General features: G+C 36.1%; 1 protein-coding gene across 1 annotated transcript in view; it reads right to left on the bottom strand.

Annotated features, from left to right (window-relative positions):
* Positions 1–2,758, bottom strand: part of LOC131949435 (tyrosine-protein kinase transmembrane receptor Ror) — a 36,489-nt gene extending 33,731 nt beyond the window's left edge. The window contains exons 1-2 of the mRNA XM_059311344.1: positions 2,704–2,758; positions 488–672 (exon numbers count right to left, since the gene is read on the bottom strand). Of these exons, the coding sequence (XP_059167327.1) occupies positions 488–663 (176 nt within the window). The 5' untranslated portion in view covers positions 664–672; positions 2,704–2,758. The remainder of the gene's footprint in view (positions 1–487; positions 673–2,703) is intronic.
* Positions 2,759–14,129: the final 11,371 nt, after the last annotated feature.

Raw genomic sequence — 14,129 nt, 5'->3', positions numbered from 1 at the left:
GCTTGTTAAGACATCACTTCCCTCTGACATAAACCACATAACCACCCACTAACCCTAACCCACCTGATATTGCTATCCTCGCTTCGTTTAGCGTACACCTGCATTGCCTCTGACAAAACCACATAACCACCCACTAACCCTAACCCACCTGATACATAACCACATAACCACCCACTAACCCTAACCCACCTGATATTGCTATCCTCGCTTCGTTTAGCGTACACCTGCATTGCCTCTGACAAAACCACATAACCACCCACTAACCCTAACCCACCTGATACATAACCACATAACCACCCACTAACCCTAACCCACCTGATATTGCTATCCTCGCTTCGTTTAGCGTACACCTGCATTGCCTCTGACATAAACCACATAACCACCCACTAACCCTAACCCACCTGATATTGCTATCCTCGCTTCGTTTAGCGTACACCTGCATTGCCTCTGACATAAACCACATAACCACCCACTAACCCTAACCCACCTGATATTGCTATCCTCGCTTCGTTTAGCGTACACCTGCTTGTTAATATAACGACGACGATACAGCAAACTGATCACCACCACAACGATGACGAGGGCTAGAGAAGAGAAGGCAGGAGCGAGAATGTGAGAGAGGGCGGTCTCGCCGCTTGGGGGGTCAGTCTGGATCCTCAGCATAGATGAGGTCTGTTGAGGACAAATGTTTACAATCATTGTCTAAAATATATATGCAGAAAATCAAACTTGATCAGATTTAAAGTTGTTCTAATGAGTTTAAACCCTTAACGACGACTGTCGCGTTTTCACGCATAGCATATGCGCATAGGTACATTTATCCTACTGCTGCCGGTCGTTGTGTATTGGGTACATCCAGACGGTTGTATCCGTACCAACGGTCACGTTGTCAAGTTGAAATTTATGGCGTCACACTCTCTTGACTCACGTGTATCGTACATTTTTTGACTTCGTGAATTCAAGCTAAAATTATTATTTGAATGACCGGGAAAACACTATTGAGTTTCGGTTTTCGCTAATTCTATTAACTTGGTTGGGTGTCGGCGTGGTTATGCTATAGAGCGTAAATGTGTTTACTCTAACAGTCCCGAGTTCGGATCTCGGTATGACAGCTGGCGACAGTAAAACATTTAGAAAACGAAACTCCAAAATTGTTCTTGGGTTAGTAAAGGGTAACATTAAAAATCCAGAATGATAGTTTGGCTGAAATTGGAGTCAACGGGAAATTGTGCGCATGAAATGTCGACACGTATTACTAATATGTTTGATGATTTAATATCTAGTATATCAATTACAAAATGAAAACAAAATATATTTCTTTAGAACTTGTTTATTTTATTTTTTTTTTTTTTTTTGTTGTGATCAATAAATATTTTAACTCGTACGCAACCATTAGAACTTGTTTATAACTGTGCAAACAAGCCTTAACGAACTGGAATATAATTGTTTTTTAAATTCCACTTTTATATGTTTCAGCTAGGGTTTTTAAAAAGGTGTTTGTAACAGAAGTAAAAAAAGGAAAACGAAAATATTTGAAACATTTTAAAACATTTTTGTTTAATGCATCAGCAACAATTATATGTTGCATTATAAAAGTGGAATTCAACGGTACACTGTGAGAATTAGAATTGTGAATGTTTGATTTTTTTTTTCTTGACGAATTGTTTAGGCTTCTCTCCCTTTGAGTGATGCGTCTGAAAGTTTTCATTCTAAACAAAGCTCCTGCAAATAGTAAATGTATGAAATCGTACGTGTAACATTATATAAGGGGTCATCCGTAAATGACGTCACGCTTTTTTGACGATCCCCCCCCCCTTCTCCCCCCGTCACACAACGCCACAAAAAGCCGGAGCCCCCCCCCCCTAAAATGACGTCACACCTCAGCCTACAGCCCCCCTCAAAATCGCAGGTGAATTGTTCTTAAAACATCGATATTTTTCCAAAATCTTGTCTGAACTCTGCCAACATAGAGTATTTTAATCAATTCATATTGCAGTTTATTAAAACAGTTTTCTAAAACGCGAAATAACGTCTAAAACGTCCGGTTTGTCCACGAAGTTGGACTTGTTGTCTGAATCCTCCACCATATTCAAAAATTAAGAACGAAGATGAAGAAGAAGAAGGTTGTCTAACATTGCTTTTATATAATGCAAAAGTGTGACGACGCACCATCTGATCCCTCCCCCCTCATCACACACCGTCACAAAATTACGGAACCCCCCTCCCCCCTACGAGTGTGACGTCATTTATGGACGACCCCCTAATTAAATAATGTCAGCTAAGAAAAGAAATCGTACCTCATGTATCACACACCCTAAAACATTGTCTAAAGCTATGTGGGATTAGAAATTTAGAAAATTATTTATTTATTTCTTATTTATTAGTCCTCTTACGACAGGGGCGTAGCGAAGGGGGGGGGGGGGGTGCGGACCGCACCGGGTGACACCATTTAGGGGGGTGACACCAAGGCAAAAAAAAAGCAAAATATATAGAGAAAAACTTAAGGGGGGGGGTGCAAATCGAAAGTTTGAGGGGGGGGGGGATGGTGCAAATCGAAAACTTGAAAGTTTGTCCTCGGGAAGGGTCGCTACGCCTCTGGGGGTGACACCATTAAGTGCCGCACCGTGTGTGACACCCGACCTCGCTACGCTACTGTCTTACGAAATCAAACCCCCTTCGAGGAAATAGGGTGAGACGAAGTACCTCGTTTATCAGCCGTCCTGTGGTCGAGTTGTGTTGCTGTGGGTAGGAGAAGATGTCGTGGATGTTACTGGGGTAGACCACACCGCCGTCGTCTGAAGATGGCAAAACTGGAAGGGAAGAAGTAAACGTGAGTGTAATACGTACGTGGGCATAGATTAAAGGAGCAGCCCAAAACCGAGTCCGCTGGAAATGTGTAGTTGCAGCCCTTTGCTCCCCAGACAGTGGCGTAGGCAGGGGGGGGGCTAGGGGGGTCATAACCCCCATAGACCCCTCGGTATATATATAAAAAGTTTGAAGGGGAGGGGTGCAAATAGAATGTTTGAGGGGGGGGGGTGCAAATCGAAATTTTGTCCCCGGGTAAAAATGGGACCCCCCCTGAGACGATCCTGGCTACGCCACTGTCACCAGGGGCCACAAAGGAATGATGATGATGAACACACACGTGCAAAGGTTGGCGTAGTCGAGTAGATAAAGCTCATCTATATATATATATAATTCTCTTCTTGGATACCCTAGAAAACACCAAGCTGTAAGCGCGCCTAGCAGCCCCCTCTCTTCCTCTCTAAGCATATCCCTACCACCCCCACCCCCACATAGTCTGGTGAGCTGTTGTTCACGCTAAATGTTTACAATCGTAGAGCCGGGTTTAGTGACGGCTATTAGGGGCAGATAATTTAGTTTGAAACGATTTTAAACTTAGGGGAGGTAACTAAGAGGATGCTGCTTTCACAAGGGGGGGTAGGGTATGGGTTGGGGGAAAGGAGTGTTGGGGGGGGGGGTTATCGTCCTTAACGAGCTACTGATAGTGTTTTAAAGCAAATATTTTCAGTGGCAGCGATGGTACTTTCGAATTCACAAATAATGAATTACTGAAAAGTAGAAAATAAAACAACTAAATAGCGGCGTATGATTTGCCGCGGGTCGGCTCGTGGTTTTTAAACCAAAAAGTCTCGAGTTAGAAAACTAGGGGCTGCTGGGGACAGCAACTCTTCTAGGAGAGACAACTTTAAATTAAAGAAAAAACAACTGCTGCTCTATAGTTTGTTCTTGGTTTGACAAGGGCTGTGGAAGCAAATCCTTTTTAAAAAAGGCTGAAAAATCGGAGTCAACGGTGCATAACAAGTGATAGGTAATACGTGTTTGTGTTTAAGGGAATACTCTCCTACTCTAAATTAAGAAAGAAAAAGGAAAAAAAAACACATGCAAGCCAAGTAAAATATTATGAGATATGCGATTCAGTTATATCATCAATGTTTTTCAACAGCTCTTCCTTCTTCTGGTCACAGCGACCCTCAAGTCTAAGACGAGCTTCCGTAACCTTCTGTCTGCGAGCCTCAGTCTGGTGACTAAGCAAGTTGGATCCAGCATTCTCTGTCTTTCTCTTGTGGACAAACTCTGTTAGAACTCCCCCCCCCCTATTTTTAGAACCATCGCTTTGTTTCTAATTTATTACAGTTTTCATCATCGGCTTGTAAGGACTTACATATTTTTACTTCTTTCTTACTTGTAGCCTACTTTTATTCATTTAAGATGGTTTACTCATACATAGATCTAATACAAAATGTCTAATTACAATTTTATTTTAAAAAAAAACAACCTGAAAATGCAATTGTGCAATTAAATGATGATTCAAGGGATTTTTTTCCATCGGCATAGTGGGCTGATGGGTGGGGGGTGGTTGGGCTTTTAAGTAGAGCTGAAGTAAATTTGGGATTACAGAGAATTAAAATGATACAAATTTTAAGCAACTGGAAAAGTTATGCTGATTACAATGAGACACATCATATCAAACATTCTTCCCTTTCAAACCGTTTTTTTTTGTTTCGTTTTTTATTTATTTTTTAAAATTTATTTGATTTTAACATTTAAAATAGTAATAATAATTTATTTGATTTTACACAGCTTGAAAGACAGGAACATCAATTGTATATACAGTAATTAAATGGAGAAAAAAATATGGCATAAGAACTAGACTAAAATAAGGTATGCAAACTAGGTTTCTCTTGACTGCTTAGTTTACTGTGTTCCATCCTCAGCTACAAAGTCTAAAGTTCGCATTGTAGTCACCAATGGACAGAAATAGAAACGAGAAGGGTCTCTGTAATTCTCATACTGATCTATCATTTCAAAATTTTCCACGACACAAATTTGAACCCTGACGATGAGGGCACGCTGCCCTTGATATATCCACCAGTCCGGTTGGCTGAGGGGAAGTGTGTGTGTGTGTGTGGGGGGGGGGGAGGTGTTTATCTCTATCTACCATTCAGATTGTATCCTATTAAAACATGGGAAACAGAACTCTGTTTTAATGTTAATTTACTCGAGGGCTGAGCGAGTGATGTTTGGTTTGAGACTATTTTAATTAAAATTAATAATTTATTTATTGTTTTCCTATACTTCCTATACATTTTTTTTTGTTAATTGCATGTTCCCAGTCTATGTCTTAGATTTACTTGAAATAATTCTTTTAACTCGATGTCAGTGTATTTTGTAAGATAAAATCTAAATTTATTTCCCTTGTTTTATTTTTTCCCTCGCTCTCTCTTAACCAATGTTTTACACACACACACACACACACATATATATATATATATATATATATATATATATATATATATATATATATATATATATATATATATATATATATATATATATATATATATATATATATATATATATATATATATATGTTTATATTTATTTAAATGTATATTTAAAAATAGAAACTTTTTTTTTCTTTTTATTTAATTTTTTTTTCTTTTTTTAAAAAAAAAAAATAGAAACATTTGGTTTAATATATATAAACACGGGACCTTGTGGTAGTAGTAATGTGTTATTAGCTTTGTAGCTATTATACAAACAGTGTTGAATTAATGAATACTGTTAACAATCTAATAATTTTGTTCAATTTAAATATAGAGGTTTAATAAAATAAGAAAATCATTAAATCGATGAATTTTCATATTAATTACCCTGTTACAATTTGGACATTTAGATTAAAAGATCATTTGTACCTATGTAAAACGTCCTTGTGGTAAAAATATTTGCAACAAGCGTAATTATTTTTGAGTTATTTCCCTTACAACAGGGGTCGGCAACCTTTTCAGACAGAAGAGCCAAAAGTTACAATTTCCAAAATTTCCAAGCTTTTAAAGAGCCACTAACATTTTTATTTTAATATTATGATCTTTGATTAGGATTAGGTTTATATATATATATATATATATATATATATATATATATATATATATATATATATATATATATATCAATGTCTGTAGTATGTAGATGTGTGTGTGTCTGTTTGTCTTTTATTCATTACTATACCTTTCATCATCGGATCGCCATTAAACTTTAGGAAGCTGTTGAGAATACTCATGGGGAGATATTTGCAAAATTAAAGGTCAAATTCGCAAATAGAATAGCGAGTGTTTAATGTTTATATTGATTATTATATCGTTCATTACCGAGTGTTGCAGACTAATATTTTTAGGAGTAATATTTGTGCATGGAGCTGAAGAGCCGCACCTAGACATCAAAAGAGCCGCATGCGGCTCGCAAGCCGCAGGTTGCCGACCCCTGCCTTACAAATAATCTAATATATAAAGCTCAGTTCTGTATGTAACGCATATGTTTGTCGATGGTCTTGGATGGATTTAAGTGTTAGACAATTAGCGTGCGCATTTGTCTAAATTTATGAGCTAAAAAATTACTATTGAAAGTGTTGGGAAATCATTTTCATTTTTCAAATTACAGTAATAATTGTCGGCATGCTCATTTAACACAAGTTTTAAAAAAATATCATCTTTTACAACAATTCTAATCATGTCTTTATTTAGTCCTATAGCACTTACTTCCCTTTGATAAATTAGGAAAACACAATTACTTCCCTTTATAAAACCATTGCATTTTGTGGAAAACTATTTACTTTTTAATTACTTTGTTTTGGTGTTGGGTAAAAAAAATATTTACATAATTAGCGGGGATTGATCAAGTGCAAATGTTGTAGGTATTTTACGGATAAGCTTGGAGTATTAAAATTGTTCATTAAATTGAAACAGGCGCGTTCGTTTAAGTGAGTGCAAAAGACTGTGAATAAGTTGGGGTACTATAGTCGTTCATTAAGCTAAAACAGGTGATTCCGCCCCGGGCGTTTATGTTCGCGTTAGTGTTTTCTTTGTGTTTAGGTTGGTTTGCGTTAGTGGTTGCGTTTTGATTTGGTTCGTTTTTGTTCTTTCTTTTTTCGTTTTTGTTTGTGTTTTTTTGTTTGGGTTTGTATTTGTGTTTTTGGTTGGTTTTGCGTTTGGATTTGGTTTGTTTTCGTTTGCTTTTTCGTTGTTTTTTTTGTGTTGGTATTGGTGTTTGTGGTTGGGTTTGTTGTTAGGTTTTTGTTTTCGTTTGCTTTTTTGTTTGTTTTTTCTTTGTGTTTGTATTGGTGTTTGTGGTTGTGGTTGGGTTTGTTGTTAGGTTTTTGTTTTCGTTTGTATTTGTAATTGTGTTAGCGTTATGTTTGCGTTTTGTTGTTTTGGTTGGTTGTGGTTTGGGTGGGCAATGCCGGGTTTATGATGATTACTAAACACACAGGTAATGGTCTTTAACAGAAAGGTTTTTCCCAGAAGCCAGAGCAGGGCCTGGCCGGGACGGCTAGTACAATCTATTTACCACTCTAAATATTTTATTTTGTTTAATTACATGCTCTTGTAATGTAGATGGAACTATTAACTAGAATAGTATAGACCAATCTCATTCTGTTTATTTACACATGAATGCATGTTCTCAACAAATCAATATGAAAGAAAAGAAAATTTAAACTTTTTTTTTCGAATACGTGAAGACACAGTGTAGACTACTACGCTATCATTAGTGAGAGGAAACATAATAGTATGTGAACATGGGATAATATTTTGTAGTATTGTTCATTTCGTGGTTTAAATTTTGGCGGCTTAATGTCAAGTGCAAACAGAGTTTCTTCCAGGCATCAATTCATGAATTTCAATTCATATACATCATAGTTTTGTTCCGTTTCAATTGAAATTGTAATGTAAGAATGAGAGAGGGTGGATGGCGGACAAGGGGTGGACGGGTTAAATACATGTGACGTTGTAATATTGCATTTAAAAAGAAAAGCTAGTAACACATTTATATGGCGTTGAAAAAAAAAGATAAAAAGGCGTTACACAACTCCTCATTGCATTTAATGTTGGCAAACTACAGTTTATATTGTAAAAATAAATCGCTATTTAAAAAAAAAAAAACAGCAAGCTTTACATTTTTGAAGGGTGTGGTCGGCTGGTCTGACATTATTTCAGACGTCGTTTATGGACGACCCTTAAGCAGAGTTTCTTCCAGGCATCCCCCCACCCCGAAAAAAATCTACCGCCCACCCCCCCCCCCCCCGAACGAAATGAAATTTATATAATTTATATAGAAAATATATACTTTTAACAGTGTCCGCCCCCCCCCCCCTCCGAAGAAAGTCTACCGCCCCCCCCCCCCCCAGAAAATTTCAAGTGCCCCCCGGAGAAAAAAGTCTGGAAGAAACACTGCCCTTAAGTTTATGGGGGAAAGTTTCTTGTTAATATATACCTAGTTAGGTAACCGTGATAATATACAACATCAGTTTATAATTAACATATAGATTAGTTAAACCGGACAAAGAAAGTGAAATAAAACAACTTAACAAAGTAGTTTGACGCTATCGCCAATGGGCGCACTAGATGACCTCTCCACAAATTGTTTCTCACATTCTCACTGCTCTTGCACTTTTTTAAAAACGTATTTTCATTAAAGGAAGCCAATTGACATTTCTTGACATGGCCGGGCACACAGTAAAAAAATAAATGGGTAAAAGGTTATTTCATTTGCTCGAGGACCGCCAAGAGGTAGAATCGCCTCATGCATGAAGAAAAAAAAAAAGCCACTGTAACCGGATTTGAAAGATGGGGCCAATGTCCGTATAAAAACTAGGTTAGAATTGTGGGATACGTTTAACTAAACTATTTAATTATAACACGGTTTTACTAAGGTTATTGACCTTATGATTATCTGTCTGTCCGTCTGTCTGTGGCTATTTAAAAAAAAATTACTTTTCAACCATCTACCTATGCAGTGATTTTAATCTATTTCCTCTCCGTTGAAAACGAAAGAGTGTATACATTTAATTATAATCTGAATAGATATTAGTTTTGTCATTCCAATTTAAATTAAGGAATAGTATATTCGATTAGAATGTAGTAGGATTAAGTGATTAAGCTTCAATGAACACTTAATTAGATAAACAAAGTCGTGAGCTGTTGTTGGTTCCTAGCAACCGACCATGGGTATTAATAAAGGGAGATAATTTTCTTCAGAGTTCAGATCGCTAAAGACGGAACGGAACGCATGTAAATAAATAAAAAACTGTGTCATAAAAAGTAATTACCTATCCAAAATTTAAAATAGCATTAAGTAAACCGTCTAACGCAGTTTAGCGACCAGTACATTTAAAAAACATAGGATTATTTCTTTTTTTACACCTTTATTATTTTGTTGACTTGAAACATTATTTGAAAGGGTTTTATTAAGGCCAGAAATTCATTCGGCACTGTTAAAAAACTGTTTTCAAAATTGGGATTAAAATTCCTAAAACTTTCAGCGTTAGCATCGTGATTGGGATGCTCCAAAGACATTACTGCAAGGTTTCCTCGTATGGGTTAGTACAGGGGTCGGCAACCTTTTCAGACAGAAGAGCCAAAAGTTACAATTTCCAAAATTTCCAAGCTTTTAAAGAGCCACTAACATTTTTATTTTAATATTATGATCTTTGATTAGGATTAGGTTTATATATATATATATATATATATATATATATATATATATATATATATATATATATATATATATATATATATATATATATATCAATGTCTGTAGTATGTAGATGTGTGTGTGTCTGTTTGTCTTTTATTCATTACTATACCTTTCATCATCGGATCGCCATTAAACTTTAGGAAGCTGTTGAGAATACTCATGGGGAGATATTTGCAAAATTAAAGGTCAAATTCGCAAATAGAATAGCGAGTGTTTAATGTTTATATTGATTATTATATCGTTCATTACCGAGTGTTGCAGACTAATATTTTTAGGAGTTTCAAGAATAAAATAAAATAATTATTAATATTTGTGCATGAAGCTGAAGAGCCGCACCTAGACATCAAAAGAGCCGCATGCGGCTCGCGAGCCGCAGGTTGCCGACCCCTGGGTTAGTATGTATCAATTACGCCTAAGTATCAGTATAAAATGGAATCGTCGTGATCGGGTTGGTAAAGCTCGTGGTTAATAAACCAAAATGTCCCGAGTTCGGTCACCCAGGAGCAAATGAGGCTCCACGAGACATCAACCCATCTATAACACAAAACTCCAAATCGAACAACTGCTGGATTGTAGTTTGTTCTTGGATGCTATGGAAGCAATTCTAGAAAGAAAAGCAGGCTGAAATCGGTGTGAACGGCCTATATGGCGCTTAACATACTAACACATACTGCCTAATTTTGTTGGAGGAAATCCAGTAAATATTACGAATAAAAATACATAAGAAGAAATAAAATTATGTCATTCTGACTCGACATGGGCGTTTAAGCTAGAGACTTTTAGCGTTAGCAGTGTAGTACTTCTATACCCGCCAGTGAAAAGGGGTGTCTAAGTGACATACGCACTCTTAAATACTACACACAGAGAGACATTTATTTTAATTGAATTAACAAAACAACGTTGACACGACACATCAAAGGGTAATTTGTCAAAGGGATGTAAAATAATCTCAAACATAGCCCGGAGCGAGGCGGCCACTTTTAAGTGAACAAAATACATCCGATACTCACAACAAAAACAATGCCGTCAAAAACTGATGGAAATAATTTAACCCTAATGACATAGCTGTAGTTACGTCCCCTGACAGTCTGAAGGAGCTTTTTATATTGTTAAGGATTTTTAAAAAAAGTATTCAAGTTCTTAGAGCAGTGGTTCTTAACCTTTTGGAGTTACCGAATCCCACTAGCTTCAGAATTCGATTCGCCGGACCATTCTTAATAGGAAAAAAATATATTAAAAAAATTAACATATTATTTACTGATGCAAACAAATGAATCTTGTTACAATATCACCGTGATCAAAGAAATATATTTCTCAAACTAAAACAGTAACATAATAATGAATATTTACTGCTCATCATTGTGACTTCTGCTGATGCCTTTAAAAAATGCGCGGTTTCACCAAAAAGTAAGCAAGCGTTGTGTTCTTGTATTTTATATGTGCATGCAGTTTAAATAAGGGATCTCCTTGTTTTGCAGAAGCTAGACTAGAACCTCAATTTGCAATTGCAAATCATGCAGTAGGACGTTGACTCCAATCAAGTTACGTTATACATATGAATCCATTTTGTACATATTCGTCCAACCACTTTCTTTTTTTTTTCTCTTTCTCCATAGTTAGTACGAAGAGACACACATATTTTAAAAAGAAATCACAAAACATACCAATAATATTGTCCTGTCGTAATAGAAATGTCAACAACAGTCGCCGCTAATTATATCTTTCGCACTAAAAACATCCGATCACAAAACATAAGTCCGGTGTATGTCTTGACCTCGACACTAAATTGGAGAACCCCTGGGGTTCGATCGAACCCAAGTTAAGAACCCTTGTAAAAGTTTCTAATACCAAGGATGTTTTAAACTAGCCATGAGACTATCGATTCCTGTTTTTGTTTATGATTTAAGAGCATTGAACGGAAGCTTTCAAGTTGATTTTCTTTCTCATAGGCTTTAAAGGGTTAAGAAATATTATGCACTGAATAATTCGGAAATGAAATTTAACCCTTTGTTGTTGGTATTGTGTAATTCGGCATTTGAAATATAAAAGCATTACAAACAAGCATGTTCGGATAAAAAAGTTTAAATGTACTAAATTCACTACGATTCACTTGTTTAAATATATTAGTTTAATTTTTAAGTATTCAAAATATTTGAAATATTTAAACTACAGAGTTCAAATGATAACATACCTTTTATTACGCCCCTGGTAATAACTGACATTTTTAAAATCATTTCAAAAGTTGTAAATTTAGGCATACCATTTTTTGTTGTTAACTGTCGTAATTCGTACATATCTATATTAACTAAATTGGGCAAATGAAGTAAAGTGCTACTGCTTCTTGACCACATGATATGAATGAATATTGTGGTCAGCAATATGATACCCCGCCTTAAGTTTTTTTTTACTTGTGTCAGGTACCCCCATAAGCTGGATGGGCTCAGAGAGCCATATAGAATCGAGTCTATGCACCAATCGCGTGACTTTCATGTTAGCAACCAAGCACGGAAAGATAATAACTGTGCATTATTTTTACCCATTAACAATTTCTTCGATCGCCGCAATAATGAATATGAATAATAACCGTTAGTTAAAAACTATCTATATATATATAATTCTCTTAATGGGGACCCTACGAGACACCACGCAGCTTAGCCGTTCCTACCCCGATCTGTAGGCTTATCGCTACCACCCACACCCCACCAGTCTGGGGGGGGGGGAAGGGGGAAAGAGAGGGTAACGTTGAATTCACAATTTATGAATCACTGAAAGTAGAAAATAAAACAACTTAATAGCGGGGTATGCTAACGGTGCGGGTCAGCTCGTTTTATATATTTTATCTAGTTAAGTCTTGTTTATTTTTGCAAAGGTCAAGTTTGCAGACAACAGCTAACTGTCTAGTTTTCATTTTAAATAATTGTCTGAAAAAAAAATCTTAGATTGAACTTTGATTAAAGAAAGCAGATGTTGCGCAATACAGGTCAGAAGGAAAAAAGAAAGATTGACTGTAAGGAAAGAAATGCAATCAAACGGATGTCTCTACCACTCGGGACATTAGGGGATGTATCCTGGTCAGAGGCGTAGCGATGGGGGGCAGGGGGTACATATGTCACCGGGCGCCGACATTAGGGGGCGCCAAAATGGGTTGTAAATACAAATTAAAATGTCATTTTAGCTGCACTTTTGCATTATAAATAGTTTGAAGGGGAGAGGGGGTGCAAATCGAAAGTTTGAAGGGGGTGGGTGAAAATTGAAATTTTGAAAATTTGCTCCCGAGGGGGGCGCCAAATTGAAAGTTTGTCCGCGGGCGCTACGCCTCTGATCCTGGTCAAGTCTATTTCAAGAATAGATGAGCGAAAGTCATCTTAGAAAAGTTGTTTTTTTAACACCCTGAGGCAAATGGCGAGCAGCTAAAGATCGTTGTTTTGTTAATAGAAAATACTGTCGTTTAGATTAGCGGAACTGATACTGCACGACAAAGTACTTGTTTTCTTTTCAGCTATAAACATGTTTTTACTTTCTCGTATATACGAAGTATAGAGAAAGTATTGTAATCGTGCACAAAAATCACTTGAAATTTTAACAATTTTCACCGTATTACACCTCAGTCCTTCATCACATCCGAAGTATAGAGGACTTATTTTAATCGGGCAAAAATTATCAATCCAGATTTATCAAAATTAAGAGGTTTTATGCGTAATCCAGTCTGAAACACTGGGCTTTGCAATTCTGTCCGTATGTCTGTGTGTCTGTCTGTCTGTCCGTGTGTAAACACGATAACTTGAGTACCGTTACAGCTAGGTTGATGAAATTTCATATATAAGTATTTTATCAAAATCGTAGATCCGTATCAACTTTTGAGCGATTTCCGATAACCGGAAGTGGTACTTTTTCTACTTTGAATTATTCAAAAGCCTATAACTTGAGTACTATTTCAGATAGATAAATGAAATTTCACTTGTAAGTAAAAGATCTAATTCTCTACCTTCTGTTAAATTTTGAGTAATTTCCATTGACCGGAAGTAGTAATTAACGCTACTTCCGATTTCTCAAAAAACTAATGTAAATTTTTAAAGTACTAATAATATTGCGCACTATAATGCACTTTTTTAATTTAGCGTTCACTTGATGTGCAATTCTTTTGTCTACGAGATTTTATTCTATTTTTAAAACTTTAAGTATTTAAAATGGATTAAAAATCATGTCGCCCGAGTTCCCATCCCTGTTGCTTTATATAAGAATATTCGAGAAAGTTTAGGGGAGATCACTCCCGGTTTATTTTTTTAATTACTTAGATACACAATTTACAAGATAAGTACACATTTTTATTTTCTTGACTTTAGATGCCGCATGCAAACAAAAATGTACAAAAAAAATATAGATTTAGATCTATGTACTTTGTACAAACTATATTCGCCATTGCTTTAGGATTGTTGTAATTTATAACTGTAGTAATACTATGCTAAAATACTTAAACTAAATTAAACGTAAAAAGAACTAATAAGGGTGAAGAAAGCATTACTAAGTAAAATATGTAAGATATTTCATTAGACACCAATAATAAATGAAATCAG

The sequence above is a fragment of the Physella acuta genome, unplaced genomic scaffold, assembly GCF_028476545.2.
Source record: "Physella acuta isolate Inbredline_101_S28 unplaced genomic scaffold, ASM2847654v3 ptg000697l, whole genome shotgun sequence".
NCBI lineage: Eukaryota > Metazoa > Mollusca > Gastropoda > Physidae > Physella > Physella acuta.
Note: the sequence above shows the minus strand (reverse complement) of the source record. Positions and strands in the feature narration are given on the sequence as shown.